Source organism: Falco cherrug, chromosome 20 (assembly GCF_023634085.1).
Source record: "Falco cherrug isolate bFalChe1 chromosome 20, bFalChe1.pri, whole genome shotgun sequence".
Classification (NCBI taxonomy): Eukaryota; Metazoa; Chordata; class Aves; order Falconiformes; family Falconidae; genus Falco; species Falco cherrug.
In genome coordinates this window covers 2464040-2488395 of record NC_073716.1, presented here as the reverse complement: position 1 = coordinate 2488395, position 24356 = coordinate 2464040, and the positions used below count along the sequence as shown (strand labels likewise).

The window sequence follows — 24356 nt, the reverse complement described above, 5'->3', positions numbered from 1 at the left end:
GCTGTGCATTATCGCGTTACTCCGGAGCGGGATCAGCAATGTGACAATTAGCATCCTCGATGCAATTTCATGACACTGCATGTGCAGAGGGGGCCCAGTGACAAATTTTGCCCTGGATGTGGATCGCGTTGGGATGCACAGGTCCGTGGGAGGGGAGGCTGCAGGGAGAGTTCTCCACCGGCATCCCAGGGAATGTTCCCTGACATGCCCCTTTGCACGCCAGCCCACAAATGTCCCCTTTTCTGCTCCTGCTAGCTGATCCCTGCTCTTTTCCTTCACAGCCTAACCATTTTCTGCCTGCAGCAAGACAGGCAGCAGGCACCGCAGCTTTCATCTCAGGCACAGACATGCGATGTGGGGGGGGCTGTGGCTCAGTGAGAGCTGCTTCTCCTGCTCCCATCCCTACCCGGCCCTTCCCCAGCAAATCACCCCCATCCCCACCCAGCACGGGGGTCTACACACAGCCAGAAACTGCTGCTGGCCCAAAGGAAAAGCTGGGGCTGTCTTTGCAGCGTGATCATGCTTTGAGCAACAGCCGATTAATCCCCTTGTATTTCCTGAATGAAATCAGAGACAAAGCAGCTATGTGCTCAGCGTCATCCTGCCCGCCCGGCACTCAGGCACCGGCGTGTGTCACTCCAGTGCCTGTGCTCAGAGAGGCCCCAGCAGGTGCTGGAGCAGGACAAGGTGGCAGGAGAGGAGATGACAAGCTCTCCCATCCCTTAGCTGTGTTTCCCAGAGCTACTGGAGCCTCCTGGACTCGCCCCACCGGCAGATTGCATCCAGCTGAAAGCCATTTATCCCAAGCTCCAGCAGGAGCAGCCACAGCTGGTTGTTCAATATGCCTATTAATCAGAATAGCCCAGATTTGCAGGAATTTCACCCAGAAAAGTCCTGGTGTTTTGTTTGGTTTTTGTTTTGTTTTTTTTTTTTAACATTGCTGTTCCTGCTCAGTGGGACGTGTTTGCTCCCAGAATCTGAAATGGCCCCTGCTCTGCCACATGCCCCCCTGGCATCGTGAGGACACTGGTGCCAGCCAGGGCTGGCAGCAGCTGGTGCCTGACCCTGGGCTGCAATGAAGGAGGTGGCTCAGGGCAGCTCTGCCAGGCCATGGCCACGTTGGCATCGCCGACGTGCACCAAGCAAGACAGAAGGTGCAGCAGAAGGGGAGCAGGGGATGACGGATCCCACCCCCATATCACTTCCCTTGACCTGAGTCATCCTGAAGTCCAACCCAGCACAGGAACGCTGTGATCGGACCCCTGCCGCACTTTCTCAGCAGCTGGGATGTGTTTCCTGGCATGCATGCATGCTGTTCAGGTGACACAGCGGTAGCAGGGACGGTGTGGCTGCTGTGCCATCAAACAGGGAAGAGCAGGATGCTCGTAGCTGCCTACCAGGTTGCCCACGGACAGCACATTCTCAAACTCCTCCGTCATGGGGTAATGCTCCATGGCCATGAAAACTGTGTTGAGTACAATGCAGATGGTGATGCCCAGGTCCACGAAGGGGTCCATCACCACCAGCTTGACAAACTCCTTGAGTTTTATCCACAGAGGACAGCAGTTCCAGACCAGGAATGTGTGGGCAAATTTGTACCACCAAGATGGGCACTTCTGGTGAGCTTCCTCCAGCTCTGAGGGCAGGAGAGAAAAATGACATCAGTGTAGACTTGCCCCCCCGCCGCACACCCCCCCCCCCCCCCGGGGGAGGACAGCATAAACGCTAACCCACTAGAAGAGATCTCTCCTGAGGTCCTGAACCAGTCCTAGATCACCTATGAGTTAAATACGGGGGCTGAAAGGAGGAGCCTTCCCATGCCCTGGCACAGTGAGGTTGCAGACCTTACCTACCAAACCAGAGAGGGATGGAAAGGCAGATCAGTCGGGGAACTGTAGGTCCAATCCTACCCTCAGCACCTGGGCAGGATTTGAGGTGTCCCTGCCATGCTGAGATTGCTGGGACATCCCAGAGAGCTGCTCTGGGGTGGCCAGAGGCTTTGGTGCCCATTCTCAGGGAGGATGGGGCTCAGAAGCCTGTTATCACTGAGGCCCCGGTACTTTTTGCTGAAACTGAGACAGTAGCTCTTGGGAAGCCACCCAACAGCTCTCATTTGACTCTGGAAACTTGTAATCAATCGCAATCCCATTCACCTGCATGAGATATTGTATTATCTCCTCCAGGCATCATCCTAGTGAGCCGAAATGAAAAGCCTTGTTGGAGCAACACCTGCTATGGAGACCCCAGGTCCAGAGTCACCCCTTGCTTAGGGCTGGAGATCTGGGACAGCTGCTGTCACTGGGTTGCACCGAGCACCCCAAGTCCACCAACGCGCAACGGTTGGGTGAAACCAGCTGGCTGCACATGCACGCCTGGGCTGGGGGGGGACGTACCTTCCACGGCGTTGGAGAGGACACTGATGGTGCTCCCCACCCTCTTCTCAAGGCCTGGCCCATCTGAGTTGCCTACAGCGAGGTGGTTGTGGTCTGATTTCTCTGGCTTATTGGCTGGGTTGAACTAGAAGGAGAGGAGGCCACAGGGGGTGAATGCAGAGCGCTGCAGGCTGTGTCATGCACTTAAAGATAGAGCAGGCAGGAAAAAGGGCAGGGTCTGGAGAGACCTTGGGGTGCAGCACAGGAGCTGGGCTGCAGAAAGGCTCGTCAGATCCGACCCACAACAAGCTGGGCATGAGCCTGTCCCCCCCCAGGGTTTATCAGGTGGGAACCCTCAAGGGATGGCAGAGACCATCGGGCACGTACATCAATCACCGTAGCAGACCGCTGCAGCACAACCTTGGGGACCACTTGCCCGTTGCAGTCCTTTGGCTTGTCCTGGTCACTGTTCAGGTCGGAGTCGCGCTCCTTCTCAGCCATGCTGCTGCGCAGGGAACCGCTGCTGGACCCTCGCTCCTGCAACTGCAGCAACCCACATCCCCATCACCCCTGTGCCCGCCGCCGTCGGAGCTTCCCGCGATGGCTGTGGGGCACCAGGTGAAGGAGGGGGATGGATCAAGCCCCAGGAGTGTCCTGGGCAGGACTCATGACTCCAAAGTCGGCTGCTGCAGGACCTGGGCAGCAAACTCAGATCCTCACAAGCAGCGATGAGGGGTACCAATTTGCAGGAGCTAAACAGAAGTTGCAAACCTTCCCTTTTCGCTTGCACGCCCCACTGTACTAAGCTCTTCACACAGCGGTATTAAATCCGTTCAGATGGGATCAGGGTGAATAATTCACAGGGACAAAATTATGCAAACCTTCTAATTTCTGTCTTGCAGGAAACTTTAATCTTTGAAACATGCTTTCATCCCAAATGGGAGAGAAGCAAAATCTTCAAGGCTTTTGCTGAAACATGCTGTCCAAGATTTTTGGACTTGTACTGATTTTGTGAATGTTTGCGTCAACGTTTAATTTTTTCCCCCCAAATGTTTCATTAGGTGTTCATTTGCATATACAATAATTTCTTTTTTTCTTTTTTTCCTTTCTTTTTTCTTTCTGACAGTGGTATTAATATTTGAATTTTACTACACTCTCTGGTAGCACTTAGGATGTCACAGCAGAGTGAGAACCTCTCTGTTCCCACTGCACATGGCTGAGCTGCTGCGTGGCTTCCACGCTCAAGTCACTGGATATTAAATGGATCTGAGCCCCCGTTTCTTGTAGCCACTTTACCCTCACTCTCAGCCCTATTCCCTCTGCCTTCTCCATTTCTCTAGGTTGCTGCCACCCCTTTTCTCCCCCTGTTCCTAAGGTCCCTCATTTTGGTCTCCACACTTTCCACCAACCATCTTCTCTTGCTCCTCTTGATGCTTCTTCAGCTGCTCCATGAGCTGCTGAAATTCCTCTTCCTTCTGCTGCTCCTCCAGCAATGTGGCGTCATTTTGTTCTGCGTAAGCCATGGCCACTACTGCGAGGATGAGGTTGATGAGGTAGAAGGAACCAAGAAATATAACCACCACAAAGAAGATCATGTACGTTTTCCCTGCTGCACGCAGCGTCTGTGGAGAGAGGAGGCACGGGACGTCACCACATCGGTTTGGCGATGTTTCCAGGGAAAGGTCTCGCACTAGGGCACCCTCCCTTTGGTGGTGGGATGGGATAGGATATTTTGCTCCTATCTTCCCCAAGGGCTGGTGGTGGCCCAGCTGACCTTCCTGCAGTCCATGGCACTGGGTTAGGGCTTGCGTGAAGCAGCCAGAAGTTTCAGCAAACCCAGCCACGCTGCTCTGTGTATCTGGCAGCCCAAGGGCTGCAAGCATGAATGGAGGTCGGACCAATATTTCACCAGAGACTCACTTTGCTGTGACCCAGCTTCCCAGGTCTTACCCCTGGGCCAAGAGTGGTCCTTTTCCAACTCCAGATCTGGGCATATTCATTTCCACAGGACATGTGCAGCCCTTGGATGTTGGCTTGCTTTTATCTAAACAGTCTCTGGACCCAGAGTCAGCTGGGATTTTACGGTGTCTACAACTTCTCCCTCAAGGATGACTCAATGCAGAGGACCAGTGACCTAGCTTTTCCTCCTCACCCTCTCTCTTGGCTCAAGCCAGACACATAGTAGATATAAATCCCTGATTTCCATGATACAGCTGGCAGCACTGCTGGACTTTGGAGAATACACTGCACTGCTCAGGTTTAGGGAACTGGATGGGATCATGCCCCATCTCTGCCGATCCTGCTTAGATTCGTAAACCACAGGACAAGGTCCCACAAGTTTCCAATCAAGTGACTTTTTACCTGTCCTAGACCAAGGGCAGCATCCAAACGACAGAAGCATTTGCACAAAGAGAAAAACTTGGTGCCTACCAGCTGGAAGAGGTTCTCCCAGTAGTCCTGCGTCATGAGGCGGAAGAGGGCCAGGAAAGCCCAGCTGAAGGTATCGTAACTGGTGTAGCCGTAGTTTGGGTTCCTCCCCGCCTTCATACACTCGTACCCTTCAGGGCACTTCCTACCAAAGGAGCCGCGGAGGCAGCTGGCATGAGCCCCCAGTGGTGCCCTCCTGCACCCACCACGAAATGCTCCATCCCTGGTGGCACTGGGAGGCTTCCACAGACTCTCCCCCCCAGGCTGATACAGTTGGGATGCCCAGACCGGTACCTTCCTCCCCACCCAAGGTGATACAGTCGGGATGCCCAGACTGATACCCCCTTCCCCAAGCTGATACAATCGGGGTGCCTGGACCGATACCCGCCCCCAGCCCCAATCCTGTCCCATCCCAAGCATCAGTAGACCCACAGGGTGTGCTGGCTGCCTTGTCCCCTTCCCAGGGAGCCAGAGGGAACCCTCAGCCGCCATTGTGAGCAGCACTCACCCAGCATCGCTGCTGTTCCCGCAGAGCAGGGCGTCAAGAGCTCCCTCCAGAAAGTAGAAATTGGCTTTGCAGTTCGGGGGAAAAAGAGAAAGTAAATAAATAAATAAATAAATAAATAAATAAATAAATAAACAAACAAACAAACAAACAGAGACTGATTTTCAAGTTCTTGGCAGCTCCTTGCTGACAGGGAAATTCCCTGAATCCCAGCATTGGGCACTGGGTTGTCTCTTCTCTCCTGACTTTGCCACTGACATCGAACTACTTGGCACTAGCTCAGCGCCTTGTTTCACCGACCCAACTCGATGGCTCCCAAGCCCATACAGAGCTCTGGAAACAGCCAGGTTGGCCAGGGTCAGGCCTCCTGGAAAGGTGAGTTAACATGTGGTCAAAGGACAGAGGCTGGTCTGTTTTGCTGGGAAAATGTATGACATCCCAGGGAGCACCAAGCATGGGGGACTGCAGGGGTCCCCAAAAGATCTGGGGAAACTAACTGCTCCCGCTCCATGGCTATGACCTTCCTCCTGCTGTTCCCATCCCAACCAGCCCCTGCCTGGTGGGAAACCCGCCCTGCTCACAGACTGGGGCTTCCTAGAGCTCTTCCTTACAGCCTGAGCACAGACCCAGAGCTGCAGAAGCTGCCAAGCAGTGCCACCACGGGTCACCTGCCCTCCGGGACATAAGCACCTGGAGACACCCACCCCAGGACATGGCAGGGGGCAGCTGGACCCCATCCTGGGCACCACCCAGCACAGCCCTACAGGGAGCCACCCAGGGATTTCTGAAGCTTCCTGAAAGCATCCCCAGCTCTGCCTGGCTTCTTGCCACCAGGCTTTTATTTGACCTGTGTGGGCTCATCAAGGAGATGTCCCGCTTGGGAGACTCCAGGCGATGTGTTTTTGGCCTGGCCCTGATATCTGTTAACCCAAACACGTGGCTGCAGGGTGCTGCTGCTATTTGCACTGTGCTCGTTAGATCCTGTATGTTGAATATTCACTCTACCAAGAAGCCTTCCTGTAACTAATGCCAGAGCTGCTCGTACAGTTGGGCAAAGTAGCTCAGCTGAGACATAACCAGACCTTCTGCTGAGCTCTGCCGAGCGCCCTAAACGAGATGTGAAACATCCCTGTGGAGCACCCCACTGCTGTGCAGTTCTGCCAGGCAGATTTGCTGAGATTTTTATGTTTTCATGGAGTTTAAAAACCCCAAACCAAAGAACAAATAAAAATCCCACTGCACTTTTTGGTGTCAAACTTGTTTAAAAGGAGCAGTAGGAAAGAAGCACACTTGGAGACCGGTCTAAGGACCTGTGCTTGATCTCACCTCCCCCCCCCCCCCCATCCCCTCCTGCTGGTTGTCACAGCGTTGCATGTTTGTATGCGATGCTCACTGGATGCAGTGGTACTTGGGGAAGGACCCAGCTATGATGCAGCAGTGCAAGTTGGTGAGAAATGTCATCCCTGCATCCTTCCCTCTGTTTTTCCGCCCAAAATCCCATCTGCTCCTTGGTCTACCTTCTGCAACCAGCCAGACGGAGCAGTGCCCACCCTGATGGGGAGGCTGTGTCCTCACTAGTGACTGGGAGAGATGGAGACACTGGTTTGTCCAGGCCTTCCTGTAGTGAAACCTTTCTGGAGGAGTTTAGCTTGCCCAGGTGGACTGCGTTTGCCCTGGCAAGGAGGATCTGATCTTATCTGTCCATCCTGTGAGCATGCACAACCCCTGTTTCACCCACATCTCCCTGCAAAGCTCCTTGGCTGGAAGATCCATGTGAGCAAACCATCTCGGTCTGACATGGAGGAAGAACAAGGAAACCCAGGAGCAAACCAGGGTGATAGATCAATGGAGAAGGGGACACACAAGCGTTTACCTTCATCATTGATGTAGGCCTCGAAATCAAAGGTGCTGTTGCTGGTGAAGTTGCTGGTGAAGTTGCTGGCAATGCCATCGGTGAAGTTGCTGTAGAGCGTTGTGTTGGCCAGCGTCTCGTTGTCCAGCCCCAAGTCCCCAAGGAAGGTGTCATTGAGGGGGGGCCACCGCACGCACTTCTGCCTGAGGTTCCCCATGAAAAGTTGGAGACCGATCAGGGCAAACACACTCAGGCAGAAGACAGTGAGGATCATGACGTCCGAGAGCTTCTTCACTGACTGGATCAGAGCTCCGACGATCGTCTTCAGCCCTAGGGGGGAGGCGTCACCGCTGAGCGAATCGCTCAGTTGCTAATTGTGGAGAACTATGTGCTATGGCGTTCCCAAAAGGTGCTGGATCTGGTGGGAACAGGTGGTATCACCAAATTCACCCCATGTGCTCAGACCCCCGGCACTGGGCCCTGTGTTGCATCCCAGCTACCCCTCTGTCCCCACACATTGCTGGGCAGCATAAACCCTTCCCCTAAAATTGTCACCTTTGGACCAGGGCCAGCCAAGCCTCCCCATGCCAACATTAACCTGGCTATCATAAGCCAAAGCCCACCCCAGCCTGGTGAGGTGGCCATCAGTTCCTTTCGGCTTTATGTTTTCCCCAGATGCCACAATCTGACCTTTTTTTTGGCCCAAATCCCTAGAGCAGACCACTTTGCTGTGGCACACGGAAAAACTATTTGCCAGCCCTGCTGGAAGATGCTGAGCACTGCTCTCAGCTCCAGAAAAGCCTCTGTGGTGCAGCCTCCCCTGTTCTGCTGTCCCATGGATGGTCAGCAGCCCAGCCGGACCCTCCAACCTGATCCCTTCAAGCTGGAGAAAGCCCAACGCGTCCAAGTGAAGGTGGCAAAGTGACATCTGCATTAAGCATCGGGATTAACTCATCTCTGCCCCTCCCCCGCCCCAGCATCACCGTTCCCTTTGAGGAGGCTCGCCCACACATCCTCAGTGGGCTTTTGACATGAAGGATGTCATTCCTGTCATCCACGTTCTACATGGATGATGGGGGATGCTGGGGCATCCTGACATTGATCTTAAAAGCAGCTCTGAGCACAGAGCTTTCATCACGTGGAGGCAATTCTCCCAAGGCATGATTTTTAGCTCTGTCATCACCCCATTTTCCCCCCTCCCTAAACTGTTTAGGTAAAACCCTGTTCTCCGAGGGCTTGTCTATGTTGGGAAACTGCTGAGGACAGTCGTTCTAAAGCAGCAGCTTATTTTTGCAACTGCTATTTCTGCAGAGCCTCTCGGGGGGATGTCATTCCAGAAAAAAGCAGCAGCTTATGTTTTGCTAAATGCAATTTTTAGCCTGTTTGATGAAGGCAAAAACCATTCAAATGTGAACCCTAAAGATCTGGAAACTGCAGGGGCACAAGAATTCATCCATTACAGGAAATTACCGTTTTCAGTTCAATCTCATGCTTCTTCAAGGGGTTTGACCTATCATTTCTGTGAGCTTGCACTAGGTGGTACCACAGCAGAGCATCAAAAAGGTATCAGAATTGGGGGACATCCATCAGAGGCACTTCATAACGTGCTCCTCACACCACAGGCTGGATGTCTAGGGTGATGTTAAACGCTCACCACATGGCTCTTGCACTAACACCCGTTAAATATCTCAGCCCTGGCACAGAGCAGTCAGCAGTGGGGACAAAACTGTGTTTATGGCTCCAAGGACCAAGCGAAGTATATCGGTTAGTTGAGGCCGTAAACGCAGTGTGAGCACAAGCCCACCGAAGGCATCTCCAAGGAGCCCTACAAACAACACACCTGGTTCAACAGGGGCTTCCCCTGGCCAAACTGAGTGAGCACAGCTGATTTCAAGATGTAAAACCAGCAGGACCTGACCCAAAATCTGAATTACGTGGAAAATTATTTATAAGCATCCAATACCTTATTTCCCGTGTTTTTTCTTAGAGCTGTCAAAAGAACGAGGAATTGCTGTGAACTGTGGGAAAACCTGAGCTCAAGAAGGGGAAGATATGGAGAGGAGACCCCCTTCTCCAAGTCCCACCTGGTATCACGGTGATGGTTTTCAAGGCGCGGAGGACACGGAAGGTCCTGAGAGCAGAGATGTTCCCCAGGTCCACGAACTCGGTAATGTAGCTGCAGGACAGGAGAGGAAAGGGCTTCAAGGGTGCTGCCAGGCACCCACCCCGCTGTTTCTCAGCCCTCTTCCCCAGGGTGCCAGTGGCCAGACCTCCTGTCCTCCCCCCATCCCACCAAACTCACGCCATGGAGATGACCATGAAGTCCAGCCAGTTCCACGGGTCACGCAGGAATGTGAAGTCGTCGATGCAAAAACCTCTCGACAGTATCTTGATGAGGGACTCGAAGGTGTATATCCCGGTGAAGGCGTATCTGAAATGGGAACGGTGGCTCAGGGGATGCTCACCCAGGTCCAGGGGCCAGCTCATGATGGGGTTTTGTCCACCTCTGCCAGTAGGACCATCTGAGGGAGCTGGGTCTGGGGGCTCACAGTCACCGCCTTCTGGGTTCTTGGGATGCTTCAGCACTGGGGGAGGTCTTCACCTCACCTCATAAGGCAAGTTGAGACATCCTGAGGTACCAACCCCTTTGATGACTATTCTGCAACACCTCTGATCCCTGCTCATCCCCCAACACCACGGTGCTCTCTGTAAAATGCTGCTGAGACCTGATTGTGCAAAACCACAGCAGAAAACACTGGCTCTTTCCCTTCTCACCTGGGGATGGTTGTCCATGTTCCTTGAGCTGGTGGATCTGCTCAGCCTCTCACCACTGACCCAACCCAACCTGCTCTGCAGTGGTCTCCTGTAGCAGAGACCCCACCAGACTTTGGGCAGCTCTGAAACACTCCTGCTCCTTGCAATACCTAATGCAGAGCGTGGACATCCCTGCTGAGACAAGAGGGCCACCAGCACCTCCCAGTGACACCTGCCCTCCTCTGAAAGGTGCCTGGATCCCAACATCCCTCTCTCGGCCTTGCTCCTGTCCCTGTTGAGGATGGCCAAGCTGGGGTGGCCCCGAAGTCTGGAGGAGGTGATGGAAGGCAGGGACTTACTCCACATTCTTGGACCACGCCGGGGGGTTGCTCATCGTCATAAACACACAGTTGGTTAAAATTGTGATCATGATGAACATGCTGAATAATTTAAAACCTGTCAAGGAGAAACGCTGTGGCTGTTGCCTAGATTCCCCCCTTCACACGGTTATGAAGCCAAGCAGCCTTCTCCTCTTGTCCTGGCTCCCACCCAGGTCCCACCCCTGACCTGCTCCTCCTGCAGCTCTCTCCCGGCTCAGCCCTGCACTGTCACTTTCCCCTTGGCCCTCCTGCTCCCGTACATGGTCCTGGCCCCTGCCCTCCCTTTCTGCTCACCTCCCCACCTCCGTGGTGCTGGCTCTGCCTCCCTTTTTGTCCCCTGTGCTCCTTCCTCTCTCCATCACCCCAGGATTCAGCTTTCCCCACTTGTCTGATCCCTCTGCCACAAACACACCCTCTTTTTCCTCCTACCTCCTGGCCACCAACCCCTGCTGCCACCAGAGCTCTGCTGGGGTCCCTTCCCACCCATCCTAGTGCCCCTCTTGCTTTGGGGGTCCTTTCCTGTCTTTCCATCTCTGCTTGACTCACATCAAAAGTCCCAGCACTGCCCAAGTTGCCTCCTTCCCTGTATCCCAATGTCCTGGTTCCTCTGCCTTCCCCCTCCTGAAGCATCCTTTGAGCTCCTCAGTTCTCCCACTCCGCAGATGTGACAGGATCCCCTGGCCTGTAAACTTCTTCCTTTCTTCCCAAGTCCCTCCAGACCTCAGAGACCTTGAATCTCCTCCCCAGGAGCTCCACCACTTTGGTTTCTTCCCTTCTCCAACCAAGACTGAGCTGCTGATGCCACCAAGGTGCCCAAAGCCTTCAAGCACCCACTCCTTGGGAAGGGACCAAAGCCTTGGGGTGGCTGGGCAGTGGGTCCTGGCCATACTGGGGGCCAGCCTGGGAGATTTGCTCACCACACCGTCATGAAACACTTCTTTCAGCCCTCTCCCCAGGGCTGTTTGCACTCTGAGCATCAGGGTTTGACCTGGCAATGGAGCAGCATCACAGAGGGCAAGGATATGAATGGATAAGCACTTTGATGGCTCCTCTGCGGATGGGGTGGAAAGGGCCCAGCAGGTAGAGGGCAGGGGTTGCTGAGAAGCGGAAGATGGCCTTCCCCTTGTTGAGGACTATGAACGTCTGTGGAGAAAAGAGAGGAGGGAGATGGGTTAGCCCTTCTGTACACCCCCAAAACACCCATGGATCAAGTGCTGCCATTAGAAGCGAGACATCTATGCATGCTTTGGATCTCCAAAGGCTTGGAGACTTCACCAAGGAACAGATGCTCTGCTTTGGAGGAGAAGCAACCACAGCAGTCTGGGGTTGTGGATCACCAGGATGGGCTCAGATGAGACCCTAAACCACGGTGGAAAGAAGAGGAGGTCCACACATTGGTCTTATTCTTGGGACTTACATCTAGTGCCCATGGTCTAAGCTCCGCCCTCACCTTCTTATCCTTATAGAAAGGGTCCAGGTCCTCCAGGGGGGTCCCGATGAGGTCCAGTGGTGGGTCACCGTAGATGAGGGGCAGGTTCTTGCCAGCTTCCAGGTCACTTCTGGGCTTGATTTCCTCTTCCTCAGGCAGCTCCACTTGCTGCCGCTTTATCTTGAGTGCCTCTGCCTCAGCGATTCGCTGCTCGATGGCAGCCAGCGAGGCGGGGGTGAAGGGGCGGAGGTTCTCGGGGCCCGGGATGTACGGCAGGCCAGCCATCCTCTCATTCTGCTCCCAGGATGCCTGCGCCCAGCCTGTTGGGAGAGGGGGGCTGAGAAGGCAATGCCAGCTGGTGCCATCTTGGGGCATTTTTGCTGAGCCCTCGAAGCCAGGTGGTGGCAGGATCTTGGTGGGGTTTTGCAAACAGATTTATTGCAGAAATATTGAACTTGAAAGAAAGATTTTTACGCATGGATTACTTGCAGATGGAGCACCCTGTGTGCTCCTTCTCCTCCCAGATCCCCATTCAGCCTCTGATCAAAAAGCACCATCAGGTTGAGCACCATACGAGCTGAGCAGTTGGCATCCCTGGCACCAGCTGGCTGTTGCTAGACACGCGGTTTCACAACCTAGACAGGGTTGTTCAACAAAACAAACCACCTCCAGCATCAGCGGCACCTCTCCAGCTGCCTCCCCTTCACAATGTGCTGCAAGGCTTTCCTCCTGCACCTTGTGCGAGCAGCGGGCAGTGCTCAAAGCCAGAGGTGGCTCAGCCAGGGCAGCATGGACCTGTGGGGTCAGTGGCCATTTCACAGCACCCATCCATAGGAAAGGCAAGTAACCTGCAGCTCCGGGTGGCCTTGCTCCCGAGAGGAACGAGTTAGTCTTACCTCGAGCCAAAAAGCCAGGTCATAGCGGCACTTTCTAATGTTACAGAGATCAGGATGAGCCCCTAGACAGGAATAGGATGGGTGGTTTGGGACGGGGAGATAAGAGCGGCTCCACTGCGCAACAGAACAACAAAAAAGATTGGGGAGTAAAGTGGTCACCGGAGGGGTGGTTGCACCTGCAGGAACAGGCTGCCATGCCCCAGCTGAGGCCAAAACACCTGGCAAAGGCTTCCCAGACACCAGAAAGGTTCTCGCTTTGAGTCCCCTTGCCTCAGCATCTGTTTGACTCAAAAACATCAGCTCGTGCCAGAGATGAGCCCAATATACCGTAACACTCGATCCTGCTTTGCAGGGATACTGGGATAGATGCACCTCTGTGCCTCACCCTCCCCAAAATGAGCATCCCGCTGGCAAGCAGCAACTCTTCCATGCACCAAAACTTGAGGAGATGCTGCTGAGGACCTGCCCACCAAAAAGCTTGAGGATCAATACTCCTCACAAGCCCTGACAAGAGCTGGAAACCTTCAACCTTTTGTAATTAAGGAGAACTGGACATTCATAGCCCTGATGGGAAGAGAGACTCTGGGTGCGTAATGGCATTGACACGTTCCTATGGTGATTATAGAACCAAGTGGTAGAAGCAGCAGCAAAGGGAGGTATTGGTTTCAAGCAGCACAGGATAAATGCATTTTAGTTCTCCTTGCTATCGCTGCTGAATTGAATCCTGGTGTGCAAAATGGATTTTCTTCTGCCAAGGGCAGGCAACCCCCCCAGCAGCACAGTGTTGAGGGGGAATTAACTGTTCACCCCCCATCGCATCCAGCCCCAAGGATGAAGCAGGGACCAGTCCCTGGCTACAATGTCTCTTGGGCAGAGGCCACCTTCATCACAGTGTTTGCACAGCCCCTTGGTGGCTCCAGCACCAGGGCTTTGATGTACATTCAAAATGCAGCTGGTAGAGGAATAGAAGTAACTTGTTGCCTTTTGTGACAGGGAAACCTTGTAAAAAAAATAATCAAGTGGCAAAAGCACCGATTTTTCTATTTAAACCTGTTTTTAGAAGAGGGAAAAATTTGTCTTTGCTGAACAAGGTCATCTAATAGGATAAACCAAGTCACATCACTGCAAACTGGAGTCTGGCACCACCTATGACCCAGCTCATGGCCCAGACTGCTGCAAAACTGACAGCCCAGATGGGCACAGCCCCAGCTCACCCCAGGCACACTGGACCCCAAAGGTGGAATCTCAGCAAAGCAAGGCAAAAGGGAATTTTTGCCACCACACATCTGAGGGGACAGTGCCCATGGCAGCAGGTCAGCAGGGTACCGCTGTTGCCTCTTCTCATCCAGAGTTATTCTGGATTTACACCCATTTCATGCTTTACTTGAGCAGCTCTGGAAACCTGCCCTCTGCATCCCCCTCAATACCAGCAGCCTCAAAGCTCCAGCCAGAAGCGTGGGGTTGTGTCACTGTTGCCCCAAGTGCCACCAGGGATGCGCTGATGTGTGCTCAAGCAGGACCCACACCTGGGGGGGACCAACCCACCCCATCTCCTGGGGACTCCAAGGACTCACAGGAGCTAGTTGGTCTAGGCAGCCTCAGTTTCCCTGCAAAGAGGGTTTCAGAGAGCTGTTAGGGCAAGCCTGCGTTACGGGCCACGCCAGCGCTCCAGCCCCTGCAGCAGCACACCGCTCTCCAAGGCTTTGGTGCATGGAGGGGCTGCATGACCCACATCTTCCCTGGAGCCTCCTGTTGGATTCTGCCCCTCTAAAGCCCCAGCGGTGGCCTGTCCCTGCTCACTGCACCCAGCCTGTGGTCCCGGTGGAGGTGGCTGTGCCCCAGCTGCCACCAGCGATCACCGTAGGCGTCAGGTTTCTGCAGCCCCATGACTCTGCTCATTCCTCCCCCGGCAGGAGTGGAGCTCCAGTGGCACCAGCCTTGCTTTTGGCCCATGTCTCCTCTTCCTCTCGCTAGGTTGAAGCCATCATGCTGTCCCGCACCAATCCACTGGCTGATGGAGCAGCCCCTGGCAGCAGCAGGCATAGGGGCTTGCAGCCACATGGGAAGATGCTGGGGGCTGGCAGCACCACCCAAGGCTACGCAGGGGGTCCTCAAAGGGGATGTTGCCTTGGGCATGGAAATGCTTTGCGGGGTCTTTTACAGCATGTGATCCTGCTTTGACCTCTTTGAGGCCACCCAGAGATAGTGGGATGGCCCCAGGGAGCAGGGCTTAAGCCTATGCCCAGCTCATGCACACCACAGCCCTGGAGCCCTCAGCATCTCTGGTGGATCACCGCTTCCCAAAAGAGAAGGAACCAAGGACCAAACGCAGGGTCTGTGGGGGCTCAGCCCAGCAGCCGTGTCTCCCCCACTGAGCTCAGTTCCCACACCAGTAGGCATGGGGCAGACAGCCGGGTCCCACCACCTCACATGCAGCAGGTCACCCTGGGACCAGCCGGTGGGATGAGGCAAACAGCCCCTCCGCTCCCAGCCTGGCGCACTCATAGCAGCGGCTATAAATAACAGAGATCAAACTCTGCACCTCCAATAGGTAAAAGCAGTTTGGACACAGCGACAGGTGCTGTGCCAGGCATGCACCACCCTGTGACCCCCCTCCCCAGCACCCGGGTCCCCCCCGCCCCGCCCCCCCCCCCCCCCGAGTCCCCTATTAAAGGCAGACCCTTGCCCCACCAGGTCTCCTGCTAAGAAATCAGCCACTTAAATGTCTCTACAAAGCTCTGATCTGCTATTTATTGCTTTCTTCAATTTCAGACGTCCAGCTAAGCTGTATAACTCCTTTTTGCTGTTACACGTGTGAGCTGTTGCTCACTGCCTACGTTCAACACCACGGATGAGCATCTCACCCCCCATTCCAGCATCAGCCGTTACCAGCTGGGAGCAGCTGCCTGCCCAGGAGTGCGTGGCCTTCGCTTTGATAAAAATTCAGTTTCCTGAGATATCTTTGCTACTCTGAGGTCAGGCAAATGAATCCACCTCCAAAATAACAGGAAAACTTTGGAAACTACCAGAGATGCTGCGTAATAGGTTCTTTATAATCAGTACAGATAGAAGGGTGGCAGGGTCCTGTCTGAAACTGCTTGGAGAGCCACCCCATCCAGAACTGGCACTTACCCCTGCCCAGAAAATAACCTGTGGGCTGAGGAAGAGAAGGAAGGACTTTCCCAGTTGCTGTGTGCAGACATGTGGCTGCAAGGGACACAGGGTGGCCAGGGGTCTGCCCCGATCCTGCTGACCCATGCAGGTGCTGGGCTCAGCCCATCATCCAGGCTCCAGGGCTCTGCTCCTCCCTTCCTAGGACATTTCTCTGGGAGAGCATCTGCAAATCCAGAGGCCCTCACCCCGGTAAGCCCAAAGAGATGCACTTATGACCCCCCCATACTCAGGGCTGGGTTAAAGACAGATCTGACTGGGGGTGTCTCAAGCGAAGACACACTGCTCCTAAGATCTCAGCTCTACAAATACTGAGAACATGGGAGACATCAGTGGGACCCTCTGAGTACCAAGCATTGCAGCAAGACCTTCAAACACAGCTTGAGGAGCTGCTCTTACCCACCTGAAGAAATTCCTCACTGTGAGAGTGGCGAGGCACCAGGACAGGTTGCCCAGAGCAGCCATGGTTGTCCCATCCCTGGACGTGTCCAAGGCCAGGTTGGACAGGGCTCCAGGAGCCCTGGTCTAGTGGAAGGTGTCCCTGCACATGGCAGGGGATTTGGGTGGATGTTCTTTAAGGTCCCTTCCAACCCAAACCATTCTGTGATCTATAAACCTGCCCTTCAAGATTCATAGGAGACACTCTGGAAAGACCCCAGAAGAGACAGGTATGGGCAGAAGTACAAGACAGAAAGCAACCCGAGTGGTCAGCAGGCAACGTAAGTCAGCTTTGCTCACCAAGAAACAGCAGAGGCAGGTGATGCTCAACCAAGGACTCACAGTGCACAGGAATCCCTGCAGCAGGGGTTAGCATGGGGACAAGGAGCTCATGCACCAAAGCCAGCAAGCAGCCAGCTCTGGAAGAGCTGGTGCCAGGGAGCCCAGAGCCAGCCCACACACTTAGAGCAATGACAAGTTGATACCAGGGGAGATAAGGCAGCACCCAGCAGCTCAAGAGCTCTGGAAACCAGACCCAGTTGCACACAGAACCCAAACCCAACACAGCACACTGAAAACATAACCCCACAGCACCCCCTCCTTGCTACCTGCACCCCAAAACCACCTGGGACACACCACTTCCACCCAAGCCAGCACCCGGGGCTGACTGCACACAGGACAGCCCACCCCTCTCCATCCCTCCTTTATTTATCCCCATGAGGAGAGGCAGGGTGGGGCAGGATGGTGCAATGGGGACCAGCTGGGACCACAAGGTTGGGGGATGAGTCACAGCTTACGATGGTGCCTCAGTCACGTGCATCCCAAGCGCTGCCACCAGCACCATCCATTCTCCATGCTGCCCATCCCCGTGGCGGCCGCCTTGCTCACCCAGGAGGACCCGCAGGGCTGCACCATGGGTCTTGTTTTCCCAACCTTGTTGCATGCCCCATGAAGCCCCCCATAGCAGCTCCCCTCCCCAGTCCTGCATCCATTAAATAGGTTTTAAAAAACCCCAAAATCACATGGGCTGGGAGATCTGCTGCCAGGAGAATGTGTATTGGGTTCAAAGCCAGCCCAAGGGCACAGACACTCGTATAGTCAGGAGAACATTTATACGTCCATGGAGAACAGGGAGCTTTATGGGGATGATTAAATACCAGAGTCTTTACACCTTTTGCATTTCCCACCTCTACACTCTGACTGCTCAGCCCCAGTGGTGGGACCACGGGGAAGGAGAAGGAGCAGGGCCAAATCCTGCCCCTGCACCCTGCAGAGCCGAGACCCCAAACAGCAACACAGGAGGTGATGCCAGCTGTGCTGTGGCGGTGGTGCCATCGCTGCGTGGGTTTTGTCACGCCTTCAGGATATTTGCTTTTTTTTCTTAATGGTCCTTGAGTGTACAGGGTGGCACGACGCTTGGTTGTAAAGTCTGATGGCTGCAGAAAAAAAACCCCAACCTTCTGGCACGGTACAGCTTAAAAAAGCCCTATGGGGTCTTAATTTCCTATTGTATTTTCCCCATGTTTTGGAAAAAAAAAAGAAAAAAAAAAGTGGAAAAATTGAAAAAGTCTGATGTGGAATGGTTTTTTTTCTGCTCACAAATAGCACAGGGGGTGGAGAGATTTGCTTTTGAGCCCTGCACATGGGTGATTGAACGGTGCTGCATCGGTGGTTTTGAGATTATCAAAGTTTCCAGCAGCGACTGGGATAAACACCCTTACATTGAGCCAGGCAAAATTAGCCATTTTAGAAACGAGTTTATGCCCCTTTCTGTAACGTGATAATGTGCCATTTGAAAGTCTGATGTTTACTATCCCCAGATATATTGTTGTCCCGTAATGCTTTGCTGTAACTACATCGTAAAGACTATATGGAAAGATATGCAAAGTCTCCAAAATTTCCTTCTGCAAACAAATGCCTCGTAGGAGGCTGCTGTGGGACGCTGGCTCCCCACCGCTGTGGCAGTTCTGAGTTCACTATACAGCTGCTGTGTTTTCAAGCTGCCCTCTCTTAAAGGCAGGTGGTGCTACGTTTTCACATAAAGCAAATAACACCAATAAAAGAATGAAGAGTCACCCCAATTTTTTTTCCCCACTCCATTTTCAAATAGAAGTGGACTCAGAAGGCTTAGAGAGTGAGAAAAAAATTAATTCTTAATTTTCCAGCATTATTCTTTCGATTCCTGATTTTTTTTTAAGCACTTGGCTGGGAAGTCCCGTGGGTTATGTGGTTCAAACACCAGCTCCTCGCCCGCCAGGCTCAGCAAGCACCGCTGGCTCCCGTCAGTGACATGTCCCCTCGTGCCGACTCCTGTCACCACCGTGGTTTTTTTCCCCTCCTCTGGGTGTGTTTTGTTTCTTCGCCTAAAGTGTGCCCCAAGCCAACTGCGCTGGCAGGAATGTGGGATGCTTCCAAGCAGCATCCGTCATCCCGGGGAGCTGGGTGAAGCCGTGCAGCCTGCAGCTTGCCCGATGCCGAGCAAAAGGGTTGCTCTGTTGAAAGCCCTTGGAAGACAATGCCAGAGCGAGCCCAGCGCTGCTGGGTGCCTTTCCCCAGCCAGACCAGGGGGACTGAGGTGCTGCAGCAAGTTCATGTTCTTCAGTTGCCATCACGGTCCCCTCGGTGGGTCTGGACCAGCCAAGGTGACTTGCTGCGCGTTACCGACAGGTCACCCACAGCAGCAGCAATGCTGGTACGGTTGCATGGGCCAAATGCAGAAGTGCATGCTCGGTTTGCAGCACACGTTGTATGAGTTCCCTGCGATGGGAATGATGCTGCTCCGCTGCTTTCTGCCTGCTAGACACTGCCTGTCTCTGGCAGGCCAAGAGGAGGTCTCCAAAAGCTCTCCAGTCCCTTTCCTGGCATCCGCCTTGCGATGGGCTGTGGGACAAGGGCACCCATGAGCTGAGGGCTGCGCTGGCACTCAGGGGACTTCCATGGAGGAGGAGAAGGATGAGATGCACAATCCCATGTTTCGGGGCGCGTTGCAGCAGCAGCAGCACTTTCAGTGACGTCGCAGCCACGCTGGGTGCCCTGCACATGCAAGACCAAACGCTGCTCCCTGGCCCCAACTCCTTGTGGAGATGCAGCTGAGCCCATGTCACCGCTGGCTTCCTTTGGGGAGCCAAATCCCTAATGCTGACCATGCTACGGGGGCACCAGCCTCCCCCGGGAACATAAACCCCCAAACCTGCGTGCCCTGCAGAGGTACCTCCACTCCGGCCACAAGCACCATAAACCGCGTGGAAATTAATTTGAGACAATTCTCCAATTGTTTTGGTCCTGAATTTACTTGAACTCTGGCACTTCGGTGCCTGTTCGCCCGCAGCCCTACCAAGGGTACCTCGATGTGCTCCAGGGTGGGGGTGGACACATAGGCTGGAAGCTGTGAAGTCCTCAGATACTCTCCCTGGCCACAGATGGAAATAGGAGGTTGCAACATCCTGCAGCAACGCGCTAACCCCCTCCTGCCTGGAGCTGGGGGATGCAGCAGAGGGGGGGGGGGTATCACCCCATCCCCACCTCCTTTCCAGCCCGCTGTTCTTACTGACTCCCGGGAGGGCACTGCTGGAAAGGGGACACTGGGGCGGTTGGCTGCTTGGGTTTATTTTTTTTGGGGGGGGAGGTTTGGCTGTGGTGGAGGCTCCAGCAGGCAGGGAAGGGGTTAAAGCGGGGACCCTGCGCTTGCCCACTGCCCACTGACTGCACTCGGGTGTCATCCAAAGCTCCTGCTCCTCCCTGCCAGCAGCTCTCATGTCAGGCTTGGAAAAGATCTGAGCGGTGCTGTGAAGGCAGCGAAGCGAGGTGACAGCGTGGGGAAAGGGAGGATGGCATGGGGCTGTCATGACCTGCTGCCCCCCCCTTGGGGTCCCCTAGGCTCGGGGGAGGGGGGCGGGGAGGGAAAGGAAGGCATCGATGCAGCCACCTCCAAGGGATTCCAGCAAAGACACAACACCACCAACTCCCACAGGGACCATCAAGGAGCAGTGCTGGGAGCAGGTCCCAGACCTGATGTTCCTGTGGGGTTTGTAATACCAGGGACCCTGCAGCATCCCGAGGCGGGGGGGATGCCCATTTTCCCACCGCAGCCTCTGCACTCCATACCAGACCATACCCCATACCAGACCCTGCAAACCAGGACCACCACGGGGCCACAGCCCTCCCCATGCCCAGCTCCGGGTGCTGAGCCCTGCACCTCCACTGTCACCCTCCAGCTCCCCAGGCATCTCACTCAAATCCGCTTGGATCTGGAGAAGAGGGTCTTGAAGATGAGATGCCCCCAAGGGCTGTATAAATAACCGAGGAGGGAGGCAGCTGGACAGACAGACAAGCACAGAGGCTGAGCACCCTTCCCGGCATCTCCGGAGCTATAGCCGAGATCTTTGCCCTCATAACTCCGCAAAGCATCCACCACATTCTCCCCCTTCCTCCCCCCCATATAAATGACCTCGTTAGTCCAACCTGCTGAACACAGAAATGATGCTGGCCGGCTCGTCAGTACCTGCTGCCACTCGCTTTCCTACCCCCAAATCCAGCAAGTTTCTCCGAGGGAAGCTGGAGCTACCCAAGTGGCTCCACAGGGCCCTTTTGCCCTCAGTGATGCTCACCGGACCCTTATGTACACACCGGAAAATAGAAAATGCTATTTCAATATTAGCACAGCCAAATCAAGGCAGGACTCCGTGTTCTTTAACCAGTTCCTGTAAAAATGCTCTTTCCCCCCTGAACCATTACAACATCAGGCGTTTTCCCAGCAAGGACCAGAGGAGGCGGCTCCAGCGCTCACAGCATCAACCCATCAGCTGCACATGCAGGATCTCCCCTGTATAATGGACTGACTGGGATGTCCCACTGTCCCCAAGGTTTTATGGAATTTTTGCCCGTCCCCTCCCCCCCCCCCCATGCTCTCTGTTAATTTTTTTTTTTTTTTTTCTTTGCGTGCTGCATGCCCCGGCTGATCCCTCAGCACTGGCTCTGGGGATCAAGAGAGCAGTGATCTGGCCAAGAGAGATGGATGCTGTTGCGAGGCATGGGGGTGCCAGGGTGGCGGATCGCTTCTGGATAAACCCTGGAATGGCACTGGGGGTGCGCAGCGGTCCCCGCACGTGCAGCGAGTGATGGGAGCTTTGCACAGCCCAGTGCACCCACTGCAGGCACGTGGGGGGGATTCGGCACCCAAAAAATGAACCAAATCCCACCCTGTCACTGCCTGTTTGGATCAAAGCCCTGAACCCTGCCTCCCCGGCACCCCAAAGCCACTGGCTGTGCACGTGCACCCTGCAGCCCCTGCGTGAAAGTGGGGGAACGGTGGCCTCCCACCTCTGTGTCACCCTGTCACCGCTGTTCTGGCACAGCAGAGGGTCCCATCTTCTCCCCCTCTCCCCATGGGGGTCCCTGCCTGCTCCCCCACAGGGGACAGGGGCTCTGCATGGACAGGCGCCTTCCCGAAAGGAGACACTGCGAAGCACCCCACAGACCTTTCCTGCAACCTTGGCTTGGCCAAGCTGAGGTTTATATTTAGATCTCCAGGAGGAGAAGCCAGGAGAACGGCGACTTGTGACTTTTAAGCCCTGCCTGTACTCCCTCCGGCTGGGAAGGTGGCTCAGAAACCGGTTGCCCATTGCATCCCGCACCGTCCCCTCTCATCCCAGTGGCAGGTCTGTGGCCACCAAGGGTGTGGTGGCTGCTGGCACCCTCGTCCCCATGCCCTGCCTGTGCCTTTGTGGGGACTTTCTCCTCCCATCCAGGTTGTTTTCCACACAGCAGGGGCCACCGGGTGCCTACAGCCCCAAACACCACCCCAGTGACCGCAGGGGCTGTCCTGCTCCCGTCCACCTCCAGCGCTCTGACGGCGAACCCACGGCATTGCTTGCACTGCTCTGGGCACAGCGAGAATGACAACCCCAGCGACATCCAAGACCCCGTAGACCCCGCCTGGTGGTCTGGCATCAGCCCAGGGCTGAATCCAGTACTTACCGTTGGGTGGAGAGAGCAAAATCCCAAGGAGAGACCTTTCAGGGCCAGAATTTCCCTCTCCTTCGACTCCTGGAGGCTTTGGCTCCGCGAGTGCCTGTTGGCAGAGCAGCTGCTGCTGCTGTCAGATGGTCATGAGTGAAACCTGAGGACATGCGGGGTCCTTCAGGTAGCCTGGGCCCGTCTCAGCTGTGGCATTCGTCCCCCGCCGCGCCAATCATGGGGCTGGCGGTGCCGGCAACCCCCTCGGCCCCATCGCCCAATGCTCCCGGGGTCCTGCGTGCATGGGCCCCCCTGCACCACGGCTACCCTGGCCATGCTCTGACCAGGGACACGGCCAGCCAGGGCAGTCACGGTGGCCGAGCAGGGTGTCCCAGATGTTGAGGTGGTTTTCGGCTGGCTTTGGCACCACATGGGACATGGGGAGGTGGAGGGGAGGTGGGAAGGGACCCTGGCCAGCACCTCCCCATTTATCTCTCCCAGAAGTGACATGCAATTGAAAAGAGCAGCAGGACAACTGTGAGGGCTGGGGCGGGGGGAGGGGAGTTGATGCCAACCCCGCTGCCAACATTGCCTCTGAGCCTGTGGTTGTTTGGGAGTGTTATTCCCATCGTGCAGCACCAGCTGCAGCTCCTCCTCTTGCGTGCAGGCGAGGGGTGTCTGTCATTTCTGCTTCATTGCCCCCGTGCCCACCCTCCGCTGCTGCCTAATTTTGCACCAGTGCTGCGTTTCTTTACACACCAGGAGCATCCCAGCCAGCAGCTGTGCAGGGTCACCCCACTTCGACACCGGCACATCTCACCCCGTGTCCCACGCTGCACACCCTGTCCCTGGAGACCCCCACAGGTCTGAGCCAGAACCAGGGTGGCACGGGATGGTGCAAAAGAGGCACTTGCCATGTGGTTGTCTCCCTTCTTGCCCTTCCTGATGGGGCCTTTGGGTGCTCTTTGCATGCCCAGGCAGTTCTGGGGGTACTTAGGGTGCTCAGTGGGCACCCAGGGTGGAGAGGAGAGTGTGGAGGGGTGCCCAGCTGGCAGGGTTCACCCCTTTTGGGGTGCACAGGTCTGTGCTGGGGCTGGACTAACCACCTCAGCACTCAGCCTGGTCAGAGAGGACTCATCATCTCACCAGCACTGCCATCCCTGTACAACTCTTCTGCTGCTTGTCTGGTCCCAAAATACCCTGCAGCAACTTTCCCACGCCGGTGTGGGCTTTGTTGGAGCTGAAGCACCCGCCCTCCCCAGCCTGGCATCCCTTGCTGTCACGTTCTCATGGCAATTTGCCTTTCCCTGCCTCCAGCCCCTCGTCCATGGGTCTCCTTGTGCTCGCTGGCATCCCACGGAATCAATAAAACAGGGCCAAGACTGCAGACCTGAGCACCCAGGGAACTGGGAAGTGGAAGTTCCTTGGCTCAGATCTGCTTTTCACTCAATAATTTTCCTTTTCTTTTCAAGACTATGTAAATAAGGCAGCCCAGGAGCCCAGGTCCAGCTCTTGGGGGTCAGGTCATGCAGCAAGGGACAGAGGATTAGCTCCACTCAGGAGATGCTGAAGGTGTGCTTTGTGAAGCATAACTTTGACTTCTGCAATTAAAACCCCATCCCAGGCCTCTTTTTTTGCTGACTTGGAGCCCAGGCCAAGCTCAGAGCAGCTGGAGCCGTGGGAAGGAGGGAGTGAAAAGCCCCCCAGTAGCTCCCAGGGAACTGCTACAACCAGGGTGGAGAGCACTGGGAGCCTGTCAGGAGCTCAGCAGCAAAGCAACAACCCATACCCACGGGCAAAGAGCATCCCAGTGCAGCCGGTAGTACGTGGTTTTGGCCGGCGAGGAGGGCAGGGACAGGGACATCCTCCTGCTGTGGTTGTGGGGAATTTCCACCTGCTCCATTGGTTGCAGCAGGAAATTCAGGGGATGCTCGGCAGGTCCCATCAGCTGCCGGCTGCCCCAAACCCAGCCTTGTCACCGCTGGGAAGCCTGTGGAAGCTGTGCTGGTCTTTTTTTGCTTTGCTTATTGCCAAGAGCAAACCTGGGGGGAGGCACATGAAGGTGGAAACCCCAGGATGTGGCTCCTGCCCTTTGGAAAGCTGGGAGCACCCCAGGGTGCCCAACCAGGCACTGGGCAGCCACAAGGACACAGCTCTGCCTGCAAACACCAGCTAAA

The 24356-nt window shown here is 55.1% G+C and overlaps 1 protein-coding gene across 4 annotated transcripts in view; it reads right to left on the bottom strand.

The window, feature by feature from the left end:
- SCN4A (sodium voltage-gated channel alpha subunit 4) overlaps positions 1 to 20834 on the bottom strand; it is a 39880-nt gene extending 19046 nt beyond the window's left edge. For 3 of the 4 annotated variants that reach the window (XM_014280102.3, XM_027805853.2, XM_005439428.3), the window contains exons 1-13: positions 20726 to 20834; positions 11741 to 12039; positions 11315 to 11433; positions 10270 to 10359; positions 9459 to 9587; positions 9241 to 9332; positions 7178 to 7486; positions 5308 to 5371; positions 4803 to 4944; positions 3782 to 3994; positions 2760 to 2915; positions 2394 to 2517; positions 1398 to 1636 (exon numbers count right to left, since the gene is read on the bottom strand). In XM_014280102.3, coding sequence (XP_014135577.2) covers positions 1398 to 1636; positions 2394 to 2517; positions 2760 to 2915; positions 3782 to 3994; positions 4803 to 4944; positions 5308 to 5371; positions 7178 to 7486; positions 9241 to 9332; positions 9459 to 9587; positions 10270 to 10359; positions 11315 to 11433; positions 11741 to 12004 — 1941 coding nt within the window. In that variant the 5' untranslated portion in view covers positions 12005 to 12039; positions 20726 to 20834. Of the gene's footprint in view, positions 1 to 1397; positions 1637 to 2393; positions 2518 to 2759; positions 2916 to 3781; positions 3995 to 4802; positions 4945 to 5307; positions 5372 to 7177; positions 7487 to 9240; positions 9333 to 9458; positions 9588 to 10269; positions 10360 to 11314; positions 11434 to 11740; positions 12040 to 20685 lie in introns of all 4 variants that reach the window. The other variant, XM_055697491.1, reaches the window with a different exon arrangement.
- Between the last annotated feature and the right edge of the window lie 3522 nt (positions 20835 to 24356).